The sequence below is a fragment of the Haliaeetus leucocephalus genome, unplaced genomic scaffold, assembly GCF_000737465.1.
Source record: "Haliaeetus leucocephalus isolate CR32 unplaced genomic scaffold, Haliaeetus_leucocephalus-4.0 Scaffold536, whole genome shotgun sequence".
NCBI classification, from domain to species: domain Eukaryota; kingdom Metazoa; phylum Chordata; class Aves; order Accipitriformes; family Accipitridae; genus Haliaeetus; species Haliaeetus leucocephalus.
Genome location: NW_010972972.1, coordinates 6,769,522 through 6,788,396, shown reverse-complemented (window position 1 = coordinate 6,788,396; position 18,875 = coordinate 6,769,522). Strand labels below are relative to the sequence as shown.

The 18,875-nt window shown below is 48.7% G+C and overlaps 1 protein-coding gene across 1 annotated transcript in view; it reads left to right on the top strand.

Moving 5' to 3' along the window:
- The first annotated feature begins 697 nt into the window (after window positions 1-697).
- Window positions 698-18,875, top strand: part of SLCO2B1 (solute carrier organic anion transporter family, member 2B1) — a 46,394-nt gene continuing 28,216 nt past the window's right edge. Inside the window, exons 1-6 of the mRNA XM_010576670.1 lie at window positions 698-801; window positions 10,962-11,099; window positions 11,200-11,362; window positions 12,797-13,024; window positions 14,136-14,234; window positions 16,694-16,824. Coding sequence (XP_010574972.1) covers window positions 721-801; window positions 10,962-11,099; window positions 11,200-11,362; window positions 12,797-13,024; window positions 14,136-14,234; window positions 16,694-16,824 — 840 coding nt within the window. The 5' untranslated portion in view covers window positions 698-720. The remainder of the gene's footprint in view (window positions 802-10,961; window positions 11,100-11,199; window positions 11,363-12,796; window positions 13,025-14,135; window positions 14,235-16,693; window positions 16,825-18,875) is intronic.

The window sequence follows — 18,875 nt, the reverse complement described above, 5'->3', positions numbered from 1 at the left end:
ATGGCAACACTCCTCCTAATGCAGCCCAGCTGGCTTTCCTTGCTGCGAGGGAGCGCTGCTGGCTCGTGTTCAACGCCAGGTCCGTCTCTGCAGAGCCGGTCATCCCCCAGCCTGTGGGTTGTTCCTCCCCAGGAGCAAGGCTTTGCATTTCTGGTTGAACTTCATGAGGTTCTCCAGCCCATTGAGGTCCCTCTGGATGGCAGCACAACCGTCGGCTGTGGCAGTCGCTCCTCCCCATCTTGTATCTCCTGCCAGCTGACTGCAGGTGCACTCTGCCCCATCGCCCAGGTCATTGATAAGGATGTTAAACAGTACTCACCCAGATAATGTTTAAACAATATTGTCCTTGATTATGTTGAACAGCATTGGCCCCAGTTGTCCTCTGGTATGGCTGGGATTTGGTAATACCAGGATCCTGGCCCAGCACTGTTTTGTTGCTTTGAAGTGAAATGGCTGATAATTTTTAATGTCTCGGGTGCCCTGGTGATTAGTGTATTAGTGTTTTCCATGCTACTTTTTTGCTTTGCAGACACAAAGTGCTAGAAGAAATGAAAACCAGGAATAATTAATAATTGCTTACAACAACCATGTGCCTGCCGTGTGGGTGTTTGCAAAGCACGACAGGATTTTGCTGTGCTGAGCAAGGCGAATTCAGGCAGAGCAACTTAGCATTGTGCTGAATGATTTATTTTGGCAGGCGGATAAAGCAGACCTGACAGAATGACAAGTACCACTACAAAGAGCAGCTACCCGGATCAGACCCAGAAAACACTCTGCAGGAATCCATTTCTCAGTATCAAGGTAAATACCTCCTGCTTTCTATAACCCCCCCTTGGATTACTCGCTTGCTAAAGAGGAGTTTAGCTTTCTGCAGAAGGCATTGATAAGAGTTCTGTTTACCAAATGCATTTGGAAAATGCTCCAGGTGCTCCCTACGGCAGAAGTGCCGTTGGATCTGCAGCCGTCTCCAACCAAAAGCAAGTGCTGGGACAGTGATGTTGCAATGCAAGTTTAACTTTCAGCTTCTGCAGTGTTTAACTTCTGTCAGTGAAACTCCCAGAGCCCAAAGCAAACCTTTAAAGGAAACAAATCCCGGACCTTAAAGCAGCTATGAGCCTCAGTCTTCATGGAAATAATTTTTTAATGATATCCATGATAAATGCCTATAGGTAACAGGAGCAGCAGAGTTGGAGGAAAGGGGGAATCGGTGCTCACTCTTGGCACATAGCAGCCTGCAAAACTTTGGGTATTAGTCCCCATTTAGGCAAAGAATGGCATCTGGTTGGCTTAAACCCTGTCCTTGCTTGAATTTATCCACTGAAAATATATGACATAAGCAACAATTCAGGCCACCTGCCCTGCAATGCCGCCTGACCCTGATGTAAGTTCAGCCGGCTCCTCCTCATTTTGCTGTTGGGTGTCTGGGGTCATGCAGAGAAGTGGTTCCTCCACACCTCCACCCAAGAGCTCTGCTAGGTCCAGTGCAGGCAGCCAGATGAGGGGACTTCATTAAGCCCTTTGGAGAAGCCCCAAAAGTTGGTTGTGATGGCAGGAGGCGGTGGTCATGTCTGCACAGCAGTCTGGTGGTCAAGGGGCTGCCCAGGGAAGGCAGAGGACCGGCTCGACTCGCCAACGTAGGCGTGAAGCCACATTTCCTCTGTCCCGGAGCACCCAAAGTGCTGAACCATAGGGAACCCTGGGTGAAGGTCCCTTTTTCTCCCCTTCCCCAAGCTGGGAAGAGGTGTGAGGCTGGATGCAGTAGAAGCTGAGATCTTCTGGTGGGGGGGTCAGTGCTGCCTGTTTGGGATGAGTACACTGACCCTGAGCTTGCCTGCAGATATGCGTGGCCTCTTGTCTCCTACCCATGGCTGTGTCAGTGCCAAGAGTGCTCCTCAGCTCGTTATTTGCACACTCAGTTGTTTGCAGAGGAGGATCCATGATCGTTGGCTATGGAGGTGGCAGAGAATCCTTTCCTCTTTGTATAGTGCTAATTACATTTTTTAAAATCCCATGTAATGATGATGATCATACCACTTGTGCAACTGGTGGTCTGCTGCAAGGTACTATTGGAGAAGTGTAGCAACAGTCAAAAGAAAAAAAGGTGCAAACATTTAAGTAAGACAAGCATCTGCAAAATGGAAATAATAATCAGCATCTACCACAGTGATGTTGGAAAAAGTGAGTGCTCAGCTTGCATCAGAATCAAGTTCATATTTCCGTCTTCTTTCCTACAAAAAGGACATTTTGGAAGGTTTGTGCTCTTTCCTCACATGTCACGAAGCAAGAAACTAAAACTAAGCCAACTCTTGGTCTAGCTGGATGACAATTGCTATGTTCAATGGAGCATGTTGTTTGGCTTGTTAACATCAACTTTCAAGATGCTGTTGTTTAAACAAACAGAGATGACAGGTATGGAGTGTTTTGCTATGGGAATAGAGTGCTGTGAAGTGGGACCTTGAGAGGTCTGGGGGAGCCAAAGGTGGTATGATGTGGGAGCAGATCAAAAACTGCTGGATGAACAAACGGAGAATGAGATGGAAAATGTTTTTTTCTGTTACTATGCAGCCACAGTTTTGGGGATTTTCTTTGTATACATGAAGTAAGTACATACATGATTTGACATGAGCTGCTCTTAGCATGTCACTGCAAGCGTGTGCGGGAGATGATGGTTTCATCTGCTTAGGAGAGTTGGTAGCAACCTGGTAAGCTGGGAGGCCAGATTCCTCATTCTCTCTGTTGCCTTTCCATTTAATTTTAACATGGGCCAGAGCCAGTCATATAAACCTTGCTTCTTCAAAGTCTTTCAGCAATGCAGTGCTGTAAGTGTCCTGCTGGACTCAGTGCATCCTCAGGTCCTTTCCAGCCGAAAGTTTGAGGAGCTCTTTGCAGAACCACGGGCTGCCCCTGAGGTGGTTCCCTCTGTCCTGCAGCATCTGGTTCATTCTCTTTTGGCTGAATAATTGCACTGTATCAGGAAAGATAGCATTATCATCAATTTATTGTGACACTCAGTGTAGTTGGAAGCCAATTACCTGACTCATTAGAGAGTCTCACCAGGCTGTAGAGCAAAAGATGACAGCCAGTGTTAAAGGCTTAGGATTGCTCTGTCAATTTTGCTTGGAAGATTTTGGGTTTGGGAGGTTTTTTTACAAATGCTGGTGAATTTAATTACCCTCATCCTTTGTGGCACAGGGAAAATGAGCTCAGAAGAAGTCACCGAGGCAGAGGGTTACCAGAGCTGCAGACACTGGAGGCACAGAGGAGTGGAGAGCTCGGTGCCATACAGTCCTGAGATTTCTCCCTCTGTCCTCTTTTCAGTCCATTCAGCTGTTTTTTTTTTTTTTACTTGCCAGCAAGATTATCTTTAAAAATAAAATCGAATCGATTTTCCTCACGGAGATATTTTAAAGGGGTTCGGAACTTCAAAGATTAAAGCTGCTGAGGTGCAAAGTCAGCTCAGGTCTGTGAGCAGAATCAAGATCTATTTTGCTGAGCAAAGGTATCTGTGAAGGTAGATGTAGAGAAAACTCTTGGCGGGGAGTGTTGCAGGCCAGAGCTGAGCAGAGCAATGGGCAGCTCTGAAACTGCCCGTGTCTGCTGGAGTCTGTTGCTTTCTGAAGGCTCCCTGGAGCCCACCCTGAGAAGGGCAGGAAGGGAGGGGGTTTTGGTGGAGACCAGTTCTGGTCCTGATGGACACTCTACTGCTGGGTTTCTGCTTGGAAAGCTCAGCAGGGAGACCCTGACTGATCCTTCCAGGTCAGAGCAGCATCACAGGAGGCTGCAGGGATGATTGCAGTCACATCAGGTTGGGACCAACCTCAATGAAGCCATTGCCAGGCATTATCCTGGCATTGCCAGGTGTTATCCTGGCTGCAGCCCACAGCCAAGGAGAGCAAATCCTCTCTTCCAATTGTATGTTTCACAGTAAACTGCTGAAGGGCTTGTCTTCACCCCGAGGCAGAGCTGACCTGACCACACACGTCACCAAGCACAGAATTATACTCAGCACAGGATGTTTTTCCCCAGATGTCTTTTTTTGGTGTGGGTTTTTTTTTTCTTTCAAGAAGTTAGGTCACCCTGTCCGGTTTCTAAATGACTTCCTCAGAGAACATAACTCTGAGACCAGGGTATGAATGGTTCTTGCAGAAACACAAAACCATTGCACAATGTGGTTTATGCATTTGAAGTGGCTGAAGGACCAAAAATCACATCACTGCAATTTTTTTTATATCTATCTATCTATCTATCTATCTATCTATCTCTCTCCAAAGAGAGACAGTGTGTCACGAAAACTAATTGCCACATGTCAAAATGCAACTGAAAGGCATAGTTCAAAGCTGTCCTTCTGGGAAACGCTCCCAGGGCTGATGGTGCCTGAGCCTTTAGAGTTACCTGGCATGAATTCCTACAGTCCATCAAAGCAGATTAAATCAGGTCTGCTGCTGCCTCCATTAAAGTCCAACACCTTGTCTTGGCTTCAAGGAGCATTAAGCATCCCATGCTGGACACAGGAGTTTGGGAAGAGTGGTCTTGCCAAAGAGCTGCCTCCCTGCAGGGTTTTGCAAAGATGTGGAGAAGTAGTTTGGCATCCTTTGATGGAGACCACTACAGAAGAAGAAATTTTTTTGGAAAGACTATGTGTGTGTTACAGCAACAGTTTACCTGCAGATGAAGACGAAGCAGACTGAGAGCGATGACTTGCTGGGCAGTAAAGCATAGTCCATAGTGTGATCCACTGTAGTCAATATAAAGAGGTTTTGTCCAAGAAAACTGGGGTATCCAGAAGACCTGAAAGGCCAGTTGGACATTTGAAGACTGTGGTTGCTAATGTGGTCACTGCTGGCTTGTATGAGGGGCACATCATGCTGTTGACAAGGTTGGTGAAATGCCTCCCGGTAAGGACACGCATGGGAAGGCGAGTGGCCCCAGAGGAACACCATGGTCCCGCGGACACGTGTTTCCCATCCCTGCCAGACCCTGCCGGTTGCCGTCCTGCTGCTTGAGGACGTGCCCAATGACCTTAATGCCCTAGAGGTGGCTTCCAGGTTCATTTGCAGATACAGCTGTGGATCCAACACCCCTCCTCAAGGGATGGCGTGCACTACACACTTCCTAAAGCTATCGAGGTGCTGGCTGAGGACATTCACCCTCTGTGGGAGCTTCAGCCCTTGATGTTTTCTGCTCTGTGCTTTAGTTCAAGAACAAACTAGAGTTGTCCCTGCCCCAAGCCTTTATTACAAATGGATCTGCGCAGTGGTAGGGACTTGTGCCCAATTACATGCAACTGGTTTTGATTAAACTGGAAGGAGCTGATTCCTCCCAGCCCCTTTTTCTCCTCTCTGTAAGCACAGCCCAGTGCACAGGATGTTATCATGTGCTATGGCACAAAACCCTTTCTTAAAATAGCAGCAAGAGTCTCCCAAACACATGGAAACAGCGTGATAAGGACTTCTCTGTGACAACTGGGGCAAGACTGTGTGTGCAGCTTCCAGAGGCCTTACATGGAGGATTTGTTGCCAGACTGCATGATCAACACTAGAAACACAATGGAACCTTTGTAAGAAGTTTTTTCCAGACCACCAAGAGAGGAGATGTTGGTATTTAATCCCCAGTTCTGCAATTTATTGGCTGCTTAGGTTTGAGTACATTTCTCTATTCTCTTACATGTGCAGAGTGGGAGCAGCAATACCTCACTGACACATTGCAAGGCTTAGTAGAGCAAAGCCTGCAAAAATATATTGAAAAATAGCGAGAAAAGCAGTGAGTTCCCCAGAGAGTGCACAGTTGCGGAGAAGCTCCTCGTTCAATGTGTGATAGAGCGGAGACACACTCGTCCCAACTCGCTGGTTGTGGAGGGTTGGGATGTCGTTGCCTGTGGGTGAGGGCACTTCACCAAAGACCTGGCAGGGATGTTGCTCTTCCCTCTGGGGCACTGGGAAGATGTCTCAGGCACTCTCCATGCCTCACTGGTGGTGGGAAGCGGTGGTGGCACATGTCCGAAGGGGGAAGGTTGGTCTGCACGCTGGCACTGCAAGGGAGTTGTTTTTGGCAGGGGTACATCAGTACCAAGCAGCCTCTGTCCCTGGTCTAGTGCGATGTTTGGTGTTATCTTGACATAGAGCCTGAGCAGGCTCTTATAATAATGCTTTACAGACGTTTACCAAAAAAACCCCATTAAAAACCCCCTCCCTTCCTTCCTCCTCAACCTATGCAAGCACTCATTTGGATTTTCTGAGTTGTTTTATTTCTATTGATGTAGAGGAGAGATGGTGTGAGCATGGCTTGGCCCTTCGCAGGAAAGAGGTGCCGGACAGCTGGGCTTGGGGTTGCTTCTGGGATCGCCGAGCTCTGGGGCTGCTCCTGTCTTTCCATGACTGTGACCTGCTGTCAAGGCCTGGGTCTTGGGAAAAGACTGGCGTCTGCTGACTGAGGTTGCCTTCTGATCTTCTGCTGCTGCTGGGGTAGCCCATCAGACCCAGTCCAGGTGGGGAGGTACCCCAGCCTCAAGTCCTGGGGAGAAGTAACTAGATGGCACAGAAAAGTAATGCAGAGGATCTGCCTGCCGTGTGGCATGGGCTGTCTCCCAGATCTAGCTGAGAAAGGCGCAGGGTGGCATCGGAGTCTGCATGTGGTCAGCCCTGCACCAAATGGGAGGCCCCAGAGGAGCCCTGTGATAGACACACTGCTGGGGCTCCACCACCCACCACCATCATCACAGTTACAATGGGGCAAACTGGAAATCTCACACTAGTGATTACCGGCTCTATTTCTCACTCATTAAAATATACGCCAGCCTAAAAATGCCCCGTGGTTAGGGTGGTTGCCCACAATGGCTCCCTGAGGAGCAAGAAGGAGACTTGACCTTGCAGAGCTTTAATTGCAAGACCTCCCACTTTGCTACCTTAGGAAAGTAAATCTCCATCAAGGAGAGATAGAAAGCACAGAAAGTCTGGCCAATCCTGCAAAAAGCCGAGTTTTTCTGTGACATTTTTTCCCAGAACTAGTTCACTTACAATCACTGCGAAAGATGGAGAAAGTGCAGGCAATGGTCTTTGCATTCCTGTTTGTTTCTTCCTTCTCAACCATTTCCATCTTGATTTTGACTTTCTAAAAGTTGCCCTGCTTGCTCTGGGGTCTGACTTGTGTCTAAAAACTTTTGTCTGGCAACTAGTGCAGTTACCATCTGGGTATCCAGGTTTTTATAAATCTCTTGGTCTTTGCTCTTTCAACACACTTAGTGCAGAGGTGTGTTAGGTGTCGGCCCCTCTAGTGTGTTTGGTTGTTAGCAGTCATTTTTAAGAAGGGCACGCATTGAAGAAAAGAGATTGAAATGTTTAATTAAAAGCTGTTATCAATAGCTTGATCTTAGGAAGCTCTGCCGGGCAGTCTGTGGGGATTTCCTTCCTTTCGTTTCATCCTGCTGTTTGCACTGTGGTCAGATGCCTTTGCAGCTCTTCCACTGCCCCCGCTGCCTTGGTGGGACCCGGTGCATACCTGAGGGCTCTTGCTGGGCTGTCTTTAACCACCCCACTAGCTCCTGGTGTTACCCAGTTACTCCACCTCCAGTTTCCTTAAGCTGCTGCAATCTCCTCGGGATGTCCTGCCACCAGTGATGTCCTCATACACTTGCATTGACCCAGGCTTTTGCTCTTCTGTACCTGCAGTACTGCTTTTCTCTTCTAGAAAAGGGAATGATAAGCCTATAAAAATGCACGGCAGATTTCAGCGAAGGAGCTCTCTGCACTCCAAGGCTGGATGTTCATCCCCTGCCCTCCAGGCTGTGGCATGGAGGGCACCCCCCAAACCCAAGCAGACTGCGGGGACACAGGTGGTAGTTGCTCTGTGGGCTGCAGAAAGACAGGGATCCTTCTTCCAGTGTAGAGATTTGGTCTGGATGACCGGAGCTGCAAGCAGCAGCATGCTGGGAGAAAACCAAAACCCTCTTATGATGAGCATCGTGGTGTGGCCATGTTCCTGGGCGCATCCCAAAGGCAGGACTGAGCCTGCCCTGCAGCTTCACCCCAGCACAGGCTGGGGGAGCATGGCTAGGCATGTTGACACTGGTCCCCGGATCAGCTCCTCCAGGGGTGGAGGGGGCATTTTGCATACTGAGACCCCGAGCAGACCTCAACGTTCCAGCTCATCTGGCTATACCTCTGAATTATCACCTACTCCATGACTTGGCCCTAGGCCAGCTACTACTTTCCCCAAAAACTGGGAAGCTGAGGACAGGGGATTGTTCCCAGTAAGCATTTTGAGTGAAACCGCCCTATTTTGAAGCCTCAGTGAGTTTGGAAGGATGGATGCAGGCTATTCTCTTCCCACTGGCCTTGGCATCAGGGAATGGCCGCGGCCTGTTTCATTTACAAGTATAGACTCAACCTTTGGGACTCAACCAAAACTAGGCTTGCAGCCATGCATTTGAATGGAGGAGACCTGAATCATAGCTCTTGGTGTCACACATCCCTTTCAAGCCTGTGTTAGGCTTGTAATGTGGGCAGGATTCACAGCCCATACTTTTAGAGAGTGGAAAGGGGTGCTCTAGGTTGGCAGGTTTGTTTCCCAGGAGCTGATAAGCAGACATAATTTGATTTTAGTGTGTTGCCTTCGTTCTTAACAGTGCTGTCTGCTGCTTCTCCCTCCTTTTGCTGGGAGTATGAAGGAGGCTTTGCTGGCAGGGAAGGAAATAGATGAAAGCAGGCTTCGTAGGGTTACCCCTACTCAGATCTCCTGGGACAGGAGAAGCGCATGTTGGTGTGCATGTCCATATGACCTCTGGCAACTTGGAGATGCTGTAGGCATTTATGCCCCGTGGCTCTCGAGCAGACCTGAGCTTATGCTCTGCAGCAGTTGGTCCTCAGGGAAATCTCCCTCTGTTTATGAGGGTCACGCTGGTGTCAGTAATGGTTTCTCCTTCCAGGTGCGAAGAGCATCTTTCCAGACCATACAAGTTAGGGAGCCAGATGTCTTGATCAGATACAGAAATGTAAACAAGTGACTTTTGCTGCAGAACAAAATTGTATGTGTAGCCAAAGACCAAGAGGGACATATATCTCTCCAGCAGATCTAAAGTCCATGAGTCTGTTCCTTCTTTTCCTGGCAGATCACCAGCTGTGCTGTGATCTGATGGCTAACAGCAAACAGCCCCCGGAGCCAGAAGAACTGGGGTCCTTGCCCAGCGCTGATACCAAGCCACTGCAAGTCCTTGCAGGGCCATCTCTCTTTTCTGTGCTTTAGTCTGCCCAGATAGGGGAGAATAAAATACCAGATTCCCAACCCATTTTGACCTCCTGTGCTGAAGAGGGTGTGGGGCAGTGGTGAGTGGCTGCTGAACTGATAGAAACCAACACACTGTGCAGGTGCTGGATCTGGATACCTATTGTGCTGTGTGTTATGGATGCCTGGAGAAAATGAATCTGGCTTCAGCCTTTCCATCTGAACTCATGTATTCAGGAAACAGTGTCTGGACATAGCCAGCATGTCTTGCAGGAACGTGGGAGTTTTAGCAAAGCTGACTCTAGGAAATCTTTCCTTTGGCTGGGTAACATTTTCCTTGTCCAAACATGTTGCACCCCTCAGTGGTGACATGACCCTGGAAGGGAGAAGGTCCTGGATTGCATCCTGCTTTGCATGATGCCAATGCTTCACTTTTGGTGGTGGTACCCATTCCCCGGTACTCCAGTCCTCAGGGAGCCAAGGGGGCTTGACCATCTTCTTTTTCCCTTTTTGTGCTGTAAATAGTCCCTCTACTTACAGAGCAGTCCAGTTTGGCAGTCACCCCACTTCAGCCCTGGCTCAGAATGAGACATAGCAGAAATCCAGGCCAGGCTGAGCAGCTCCTCCGGGCAAGACTGCTGCCTGGTAGGAGCTGGCTGCAAAACTTGCAGAGCCGGAGCAATGCCCTGCTCTGGCCAGCAACTGGGAAAACAGCTACTAAAAAGCAGCACCTCGTGGCTTTGGGCAGCATCCAAAGCTGAGGGCAGCAGCTCTGCAAGGACCCAGGGATATTCAGCCTGTCCTGCAGGCTGAGTGGTCCATCTCCTTAGGGCATGCGACGGTTTGGGTTGGTTAGTTTATTTTAATTCATTTGGGGACTGGAAGGATGCCTGTGGAGAGCCATGTGGCAGCAGGGAAGGAGATTGCTTGCCACGTCCTTTCCTTTGCTGAGTACTTTGCAGAGCTGTGGATGAAGGGGAGGTGGTCTCCACCCCTCCTGGGACAGTTCATTTGGCATTTGCAAACTGCTTCTGCCTGGGGAGCAGGAAGATGGATGCTGCTCTCAGTAATGGTGGGGCCACGTGTTTGCCTGGGCAGCCGAGCACCAGTACATCCCAAACTCTGGAGTAGATGAGGTTAGATGATATTCTGGGAGATGATAGTCTTTGACAAGGTTTCCTTCTGGAAGTGGAGAAGAACCATCACATTTTCCCAAAGGAGATATGTGATTTACATCCAGGGCTTTGCAAGAAGGAAAGTCTGAATTATTCTCCCTGACCTTCTCCTGACCTTCTCTAAAGAAGCTGTTTGTTGCTGTGTTTGGAAGGGCTCATTCCTGTCCCAGAAGAGCTCCTGCCAGCACTGGGGATAGCTGCCTGCTTCAGGCTGGACAGGACCGGGAAGGTTGTGCAACCTCCCACTTCTGCTGCTGGATCTCGGGGTCAAGGCCAACACAAACTAGCAGCATCCCAAGTGAAATGATCTGTTTGTCCAAAGCCACTTTCAGCTGAAGAAACTACATTCTCCTTGCAAATACTAACCCTATTGTCATTTTTGGCAGAGGACTATTTAATAGCCCTGACCTAATTTCAGAAGACCACTGATGGCAGGAGTAAGGGTAATATTTCAAAGTCTCATGGTCACAAAGGTTCATATTCAATAATCGTGCCTTTGTGTAGGAGATGCAGTTTGTTATGTTGCAGCTCGCAGTAATCACGCTGGATGTTCTCTTTTTGTGTTGGCAGTTCTTCGTTTTCTGCCATGGGCTCCTGCAGCTCTCCCAGCTCCTGGTCTCTGGCTATCTGAAAAGCTCCATCTCAACCATCGAGAGACGATATGGCCTCTCCAGCCAGACGTCAGGGCTGCTCGCTTCCTTCAATGAGGTGAAAACCAGCTTGCTTCTCCCAGGCCACCTGGCAAACGCTCTTCCCATGCTCCTGTCCTTCCCTTGTGAGACCTCTTGGTCTGTGTGTCCTGCTGCAGGTTGGAAACACATTGCTGATCGTCTTCATAAGTTACTTCGGGAGCCGAGTGCACAGACCCCGTTTCATCGGCTGCGGTGCCGTCCTCGTCTCCTTGGCTGGGTTCCTCATGTCTCTCCCCCACTTCATAACTGGACCCTATGAGTATGACCAGTCCGTTGCCAGTACGTACTCTAGGAACTTATTTTATGCCTTTTGGGACAGATAAAGGAAACGACCTTCCCTCAAAGTGTTGGGAGCTGCAAGCTGTAGGTTTGTCCCCAAGGAATTTTAATTTTATGAGAATGAAATCATCTCAGTCCCGAGAGGCAACAGCTGATGGTGGGAAGCAGAGCCAGGGGACAGATGAAACCACAGGAAAGGGCAAGAAAACCATCGAAATGTAGGCTGTGCCTCTGAGTCCCCTTGTCTTCTGCACATCCACGCAGCAGACAAACATCGGGTAGCAGGAAGGTCTTCCCCAGCCATTGGGGCTCTCATTTTCTGTGCATTGAGCCAAGTTGTCCTCATGCGCATGAACTGCTCCCTTATTTTCATAACATAGATAAGATAAGGTCTCATGAACAGTGAAGCCCTTTATGGGAAGGAAACAAGAAGTACGGGAAGGAGCTTGACTCAATCCAACGGGGCAGCTTTGGGGGTGAAACGCTGTTGTCTGCAATGAGGGAGCGCTGGTTTCACACCTAACTTCTCCTACTTGTGGGGCATCTCACCTGTCTTCCCCTGTCTAGCTGAGCTGTCTTTGAGGGAATGCTTTAAGGTTTTAGACCCCATCAGAAAATCAAACTCCTGTGAGAAACGTGCAGGTCTAAATCACTCATGGAGGAACAGGTCATGGTAGATTTTGGATTTTCTCCTTGAAAGAAGGTGAAGGGATGAAAAAAGAAAGGAGAAAGACACTCTCTCGTTATTTTCCCAAATCCTGCCATGAAGCTCCAGCAAATCTTTTAGAAGCTTCCACTAAACAGCTTTTTTTCTGGCTCATCAGAGAGAGCGCAGGTGGTTCACGCAGCTGCAGCCACCAAAGAAGACTTAATAGGTGAATAATTCATGGATGCAAACAAGGGTCAGGTGCTAACAACAGTTTGGAAACAATTAGCTGTGCCTTTCAGGAGTGCTGGTGCAGGTGGCCCTGTGTCAAGCACTCAGAGTTGCATTTGATTTGGGGCATAACCACGGAAATTCTGCTACAAACACTACCACACCCTCCCCCAGTATTTTAAGGAAGATAAGGATGCTAGAATCAGCACTTTCACTTAGGCAGCTTTGTAATCCATTTCTGGGTAAAATGAGTTCTCATTTCCTGAGTAGCTATTCATGAAATCTGCAGTTTTGCTCGCTTACCTTTATTGAAAGATCTATCAAGGGTCCTGGAAGTGATCTCAGCTCTGTTTTTTCCATGGAGGTGGCTTTTCATGGCGCATGCATCCATCTCGCTGTGAACAGCTGCAGAGCATCTTTGCGCTTCCTTTGCATTTTCTTTCACTGATGTTTCCCACCTGACATCTACTGAGTGCATGTCTACGTCCTTGCTGCTGTCTTAGGGAAGCTCTTTCTCCAGACCGAGCTTCTTAGACCGGCTCCCCTTGTCATCGCAGGCATGTTCAGCAACACCACCGACCTGTGCCAGCCCGGGGTCCCGAGGTCCTGGGGGAACCTCAGCAATGCCGGCTGTACGCCCCATGCTGCCAGGGAGAACCACGAGGTTCTCCTTGTCATGTTCATCGCCCAGGTGCTGCTGGGCATCGGTGGCGTCCCCATCCAGCCCTTTGGGATCTCCTACATCGACGACTTTGCCAGTGAGAGGAACTCTCCCCTCTATTTGGGTAAGACTGGGGCTGCTGTGGAAAGAGGGGAAACCAGAATTAGCCATTGATAGCAAGGCCAGACAGTACTAATTTGCATTAATGAGAGCAAAGCTTGCTATAGCCCTTCTGCTCTACCCAGTGCTAGGAAGTTTTCTGCAAAAGTAGTTTATCTGCTTCAAGCTTGGGCAAACCGCAGACAGACCAGGAGTGCTGGAAAATATGATTTAGGGGAGATGCTGGAATTTTTGGCCTGAGAGTGGTAAGCTGGAGAGGGACGTAATAACCGTGTACTCCTCCAAAAAGGCTTCAACAAGGAGAAGAGGAATAATCTGATCTTTGTGTTCACAAGAGGCAGCTATGGGCTTAAGATGCAGCAGTGAAGACTTTGTTTAGATATAGCAAAAATTATAGGAGGCTAAAAAAGCAGGGTCAGCCATCTGGGGGGTAGACAAGTATCCTTCGGGGAGGGGGTGCTGGAGAACAGCTTGGGTACATGCCTAAAAGGGATGTCCCAGGGTGGTGGGATTGACAAGGTGGTCTTTGCAGATCCTTCTAGCCCTTTTCCAGCTGTTATCTGTGACAGCCTTTTGAACTGAATGGGACAGCAAGGGTAGCTCAAAAACAGGTCATTACCGTCATGAAACTGAAAGTACCACATCAAATTTTGCTCTGGTGGATGCTCCAAACCTCTGAACCATATTTAAAAGGATCCCCTGTAAGATAGGAATTGAATCTTACTTGTGTTTAATTTTTTTATCAGTAATTCATGTAGGAGAGTTTACTGATAACTTTTATCTCCTTAACCTTGTAAAAAACCTGCATTTCTTGGATTTCTTAGGCCAAGGGGCACATCTTGTTCCTGGCTATATTTCAGTCTTTCTGGGAGGCTGAAGAAAAGTGGCAGGAAAAATCTGAGTTTTGCAAAACCTTTCCTGTGAAGCGAGCCTGGAAAGCATGGCGTTGTTATCCCTTGACAGGTGTGAGATAAGAAAGCTGCCATGGAATTAACCTATACTGGAGACAGATGCTGTGGGCTCTGATCTGGGCCGGTCCTGCCTCAAGGCACCTCCTGTCCCCTGTGGTCCCTTTGCACAGGGCTGAGCCCGTCTCTGCTCTCGCCCCTCTGCAGGCATCTTGTTCTCTGTGACCGTCATCGGGCCAGGGGTGGCCTTCATGCTGGGCTCTGCCATGCTGCGTTTTTACGTCGACATTGACAAAGTCACCGGAGGTGAGTGAGAGCTGGCCGGCACCCTTCGCCCTGCATCCCATTTACTGAGCCAGCAGCGGTCCAGCCCCTCTCCGGGCATCCGAGGGTGCAACCTGTGGGGCAGGGGTTGGCTCCCTTTGCCTGCTGTTTCCCCTGTTAAATCATTTCCATCACCTGGGAATGCTCTGGGACCAGTCCTCTCAGTGCTGGGGTGGATGGTGCAAATAAGTGGGTCCTTCCCACCCGACTCGGTGTCACACACACATCTGCAGGGTTAAGCCTTGTCCCGTGGCTGCTGGAATCCCATATTTTAATCATCCTTCAGACCTGGGGATCCCTAACCTCCGGGCTGCTGCCAGGTCTGTTTAGAGGGATGCCCATCTGCGTTGTGCTTTTAGAGGAGATCTGATTTTCATTCTTCTGTGAATTTTCTGCCATATGCCAGCAATAGCAGCAGGACCATTTTGCTGCCAGCCAGAAGCAGGGAAGAGTGGGGACGTGGAGGATGAACAAAACCCAGAGACAAACATGAAAGAGAAAGATGGAGGGGAGAAATAAGAGAGAAGGAATGGAGAATGGGTACCAGGACACCAAGACTTGAAGAAGCACAGGGAAGGAAGGATAGGATGGGAGGAAGTAGAAGACAAATGCTGGAGAGGGCAAGAAAGGAGCATGAAAGGCATTTCCTTTTCAAATGCCTCTTCCCAAGCTGTGCTATTAAAGCAGTCGTAGTCGTCTCCTTTTTGGCCACTCTTGAATCCTGGCCTGGAAAACAAGAGGCTCTTTCCTGGTTATTGACAGAGCAGACACACATTATACAGCTCAGCATATCCTCACGCGACAACAAGGACGATGGTCAGGCTCCTTTGGGTGGTGAGCAGACGGCATCGGGTCTGGAGCTGGGTGAGCTGTGGGTGTTGACACTACAGATCCATTAGCTTTGGCTCGTTTTCAGAGCCTCCGGCTCATTCCTGCTCACTGACTTCACCAGACGTTTTTTCACCTGGACTTCGTCACTATCTACGTTTGTGATATTTGCAGCACAAGAGCACGCGTTAGTCTTGACACTGCCGCCTCCTGTCAGGTGACATCCAAGCTTATTGCTGCAGCTATCCATCCTCCTCGGTGGGTGAACCGTGGTGAGGTGTCTGGAGTCTTGTCTTACCTGCCTCTGAGGGATGAAGAACGGGGATTAGAGTCTGCTGTCTGCCTGCACACCCTCATGCTCAGTTCTTTTAAACCACCTTCTGCAGATGGATGTTGAATGAGAAATGTGCCTGAGTAGCCAGAACTGGAGAACACCCAGTTTTAGAGCTGTCTTCAGCCTACTGGGAAAACCTAGTGAGCTCTGGCTGCTTAATGCTAAATCTAATTTAACCTCGCATTTTCCTAGAAAAAAACCTTGTTGTTTATTCAGGAAGGGATTTGAAATTCCAGTTTGCTAAATGCATTGTGCAGGAAGGAGATTATCAAATTTCTTTGACCTATCACTTGTTACTTCCAGAGATGGGAGATTAGATGTGGCAGTATCCGCCATACGGAAATCCAGTAAATTGAATGCAGTTTTAATTGCACCTCCCCCAGTGAGAACAGCTCGCTTGTGTTAAACCTCACAGTTAAGGAAGAGGTTTCTGGGAGGACTCATTTCCCGGGATTGCTCATTAATACTATCTAACCACATGTATCTCCTTTTTCTGTAGAAATATTTCTTGGTTCAGACTCAACCTGTTGTGAATTTTCATTCTAGCTTCTGTATATCCCATTTTATTTATGCCAAGTACCGTCCCCACAGAAAATGTTATTTTTGGCAGTGCCCTGAGGACAACAGGAGAGGAGGCTGGGTGAACTGAAGGAAGACAGACAGGAGAAAGTGATATAATCCTTATGAAAGCATTTCAAGATCGGCTTCTGTTGGTCAAGCTGCAAACCAGGCACTGGCTAATGGACCGGACTGGTGGGCACAGCTCTGGGGTCCAAGTCCTGCTGTGAACACAGTAGCCAGACTGTAAAAAACTAAACCAGTGCTCTGGATGCTGAAAGTTAACTGTAGTTGACTCCATTTTAAACTTAAGAAAGGATTTTTCATTCTGTATTGACAGACATCATGACTTAATCCCCTTGAGTAAGTATTTCCAAGCTTTTTCACAACATGGGCATCCCTCCTCTGAAAAAGCTGTGATGGGGATGGCAGCCTTTGCCTTTCCAGCTCTAGGACATCCCTGTTGCAGCTCCCTCCATCCAAAGGCTGAGTGGGTTTTTAGACACCCTGGTGATAACGAAGAATGAAATGTGATTTAGCACCATGGGATGAGCCAGGTGCAAATGCTGCTCAGACCCCAAAACTGATGGTCCCCAGGTTGGGAGCCACCACTTTGGAGCTGGCTGACATTTGGGGTGACTGGGGCCACCCATCCCTTTGGTGCACTGGGGTCCCTCCGTTCGCCTTTGATTTAATGCCCATTTCTCCATTTGCGTTGCAGATGAAGTCCAGCTCACCAACAAAGACCCGCGGTGGGTCGGTGCCTGGTGGCTTGGTTTCCTGGTTGCAGCCAGTCTCGTGGCCCTGTCTGCGGTGCCTTATTTCTTCTTCCCACGGGAAATGCCAAAAGAGGTAGGAGAGGTGCTGCAGATTGCGTTGCACACAAATACCTCGTGTATTTATATGCATGTTCCTACCTCGCCGCCAGTGTTAGCTGCTGCGTCCGTGGGAAACACGACTATGGGGGTGGTTGTGCAGTTTATAGCTGCATCCCAAAGTCAGATGTGAGCTGTGGTTTGCTCTCATTGCCCATGTCGGAGACTCTTGTATGCTAAGCAGATGCTTAGTGCAACCCAGTGTGGTGCAAGCAGCTTAATGGATGTGATAATTTCCTTGGTTGGGCACTGAATTAGTGCCTGTATGTTGATTCCTCTGCACGGGAACATATAGCACGGGGCAAGCTCTATGTGGATTGAGGTCCTTCTCACAGCCACCCTCTTGACTCACCTGGAGGTGGGACTCCTTGCCTTCCCTAAGGAAGCAGTGGTCCTGCTCCTGCTGCTGCATCTCATTTGGGAGCTGGTGGGAGATGCTGCACCCATGGCCCTTGTTTCCCGTCAGGAGGAGCCACGTGTACCTAATGAGGAAATTGGTCCCTGTTCATAGGAAATATGAGTACTGCATCAGGAGCCTTTCCTTAAAAGTGGGTTGTACTCTCGGTGTGTTTGAAATACTGAGGCTGGAGGGTGGTTTGTCTCGTTTCCACCACAAAAGCCCCTTTTCACCTCTCGCTGTCCATGGGGCTCGGGGTTAGCTGCTGCTCCAGCATCCAGCTTCACCCACCACCTCTTCTCACTGTGACCTCTTTGCTGGCCAAGAGGATTTTAGACACTTTCCGGTCCCTAAACGCCCTGGCTATGTAAAGTCCTCAGAGATAACTGGCAGGGAAAGACCTTTAGCAGCCTGAACCTGTTATTGCAAGACAAACTGACGTCTGTCTGCCTGCAGTTTTCTCGGGGGATGCTGGTCCCTGGCTCTTGCTGGAGCCTGCTGGTGGGACAGTACTTTGCTCTGTGTTTACTACCAGTTTTTATACTTCTCTGGAGCCCTTCTGAGTGCTTCAGTGCTCATGCCAAGATGTGAGACAGCTTGTGAGCTTCCCAGGCGCTTCGCTGGCTGCGGGTCCTGGTTTTCTGGCAACCAGCGTGTCATGAGGAATAATACAAAACAAATTGTTCTTTTAGAGGAGGCATCATGCTACGGTTTTGAATGTCATTGAAGTTGTTGGGACGCGCTTAGTAGGTGAAATTGGGCTCATCTCAATGTGTTGGCCATAATTTAACCTGTGTAATTGTCTTTCACATGTATTTTACCTTGGGGCAGCGTCAAAACTTTCTTGTCTAAACAAGTCCATGCACTGTCTGGTGCAGAATAATTAATTTTTCCTGCTGCTGCCTGAATCTCTGCAGGAATGAGTGATTCTTAGGGAGATTTGGGTTTCACCTGCCTGGGAAAATTTGACCTGTTTTACCAGTTACACTTCTGGGAATATAACGATCTGCTCCTGGGTTATATATGCTGTGAGATTTGCAAAGGTGCCGCGGTCCTGCAAGGTAATGGGGTGGAAACTGCTCAGTGCTTTGCAGGATGAGGGCAATACCAAATGCAATGTGCCTGATTTATCCTCGTGAAGCTTGGTTCACTTTAAAGTCATTACAGATGATCTATATTAGCAGAACCTGCTCAGCGTGCAAGGGTGACACACTACATCTGAGGAGAAAGGTTCTTTATTAGGGCTGATGGGAATATTAATTTCATAAATGGCTCTTGAGAGAAAATAATGTACTCCAAACTAAAACAACTGCACTTTTTTGCAAGTGCTGTGCTCTCACCAGTCCGAGCAGTTTTGAAGAGTTAAGGAGGGATTGGCTGGATGTTGATTTAAAAAAGCAGCAGGAGGATTTCACCCTGCTCTACTGGATGATATCTGTAGGGAATGCTCCCACATGGCTGAGCACCCATTTATCCCTTTGCAGCCCAGATGTTCTTGAATTTCTCCCCATTTTACCATTTCTCCCAGAAAGCTTTTGGAAACTGCTTACAGTAAAAAATAATAGGAAAATAATCTAAAAGTGATGGCAAAATTCTGCCCCCCCCCCCCCCCCCCCCCCTCTCGGGGGGGG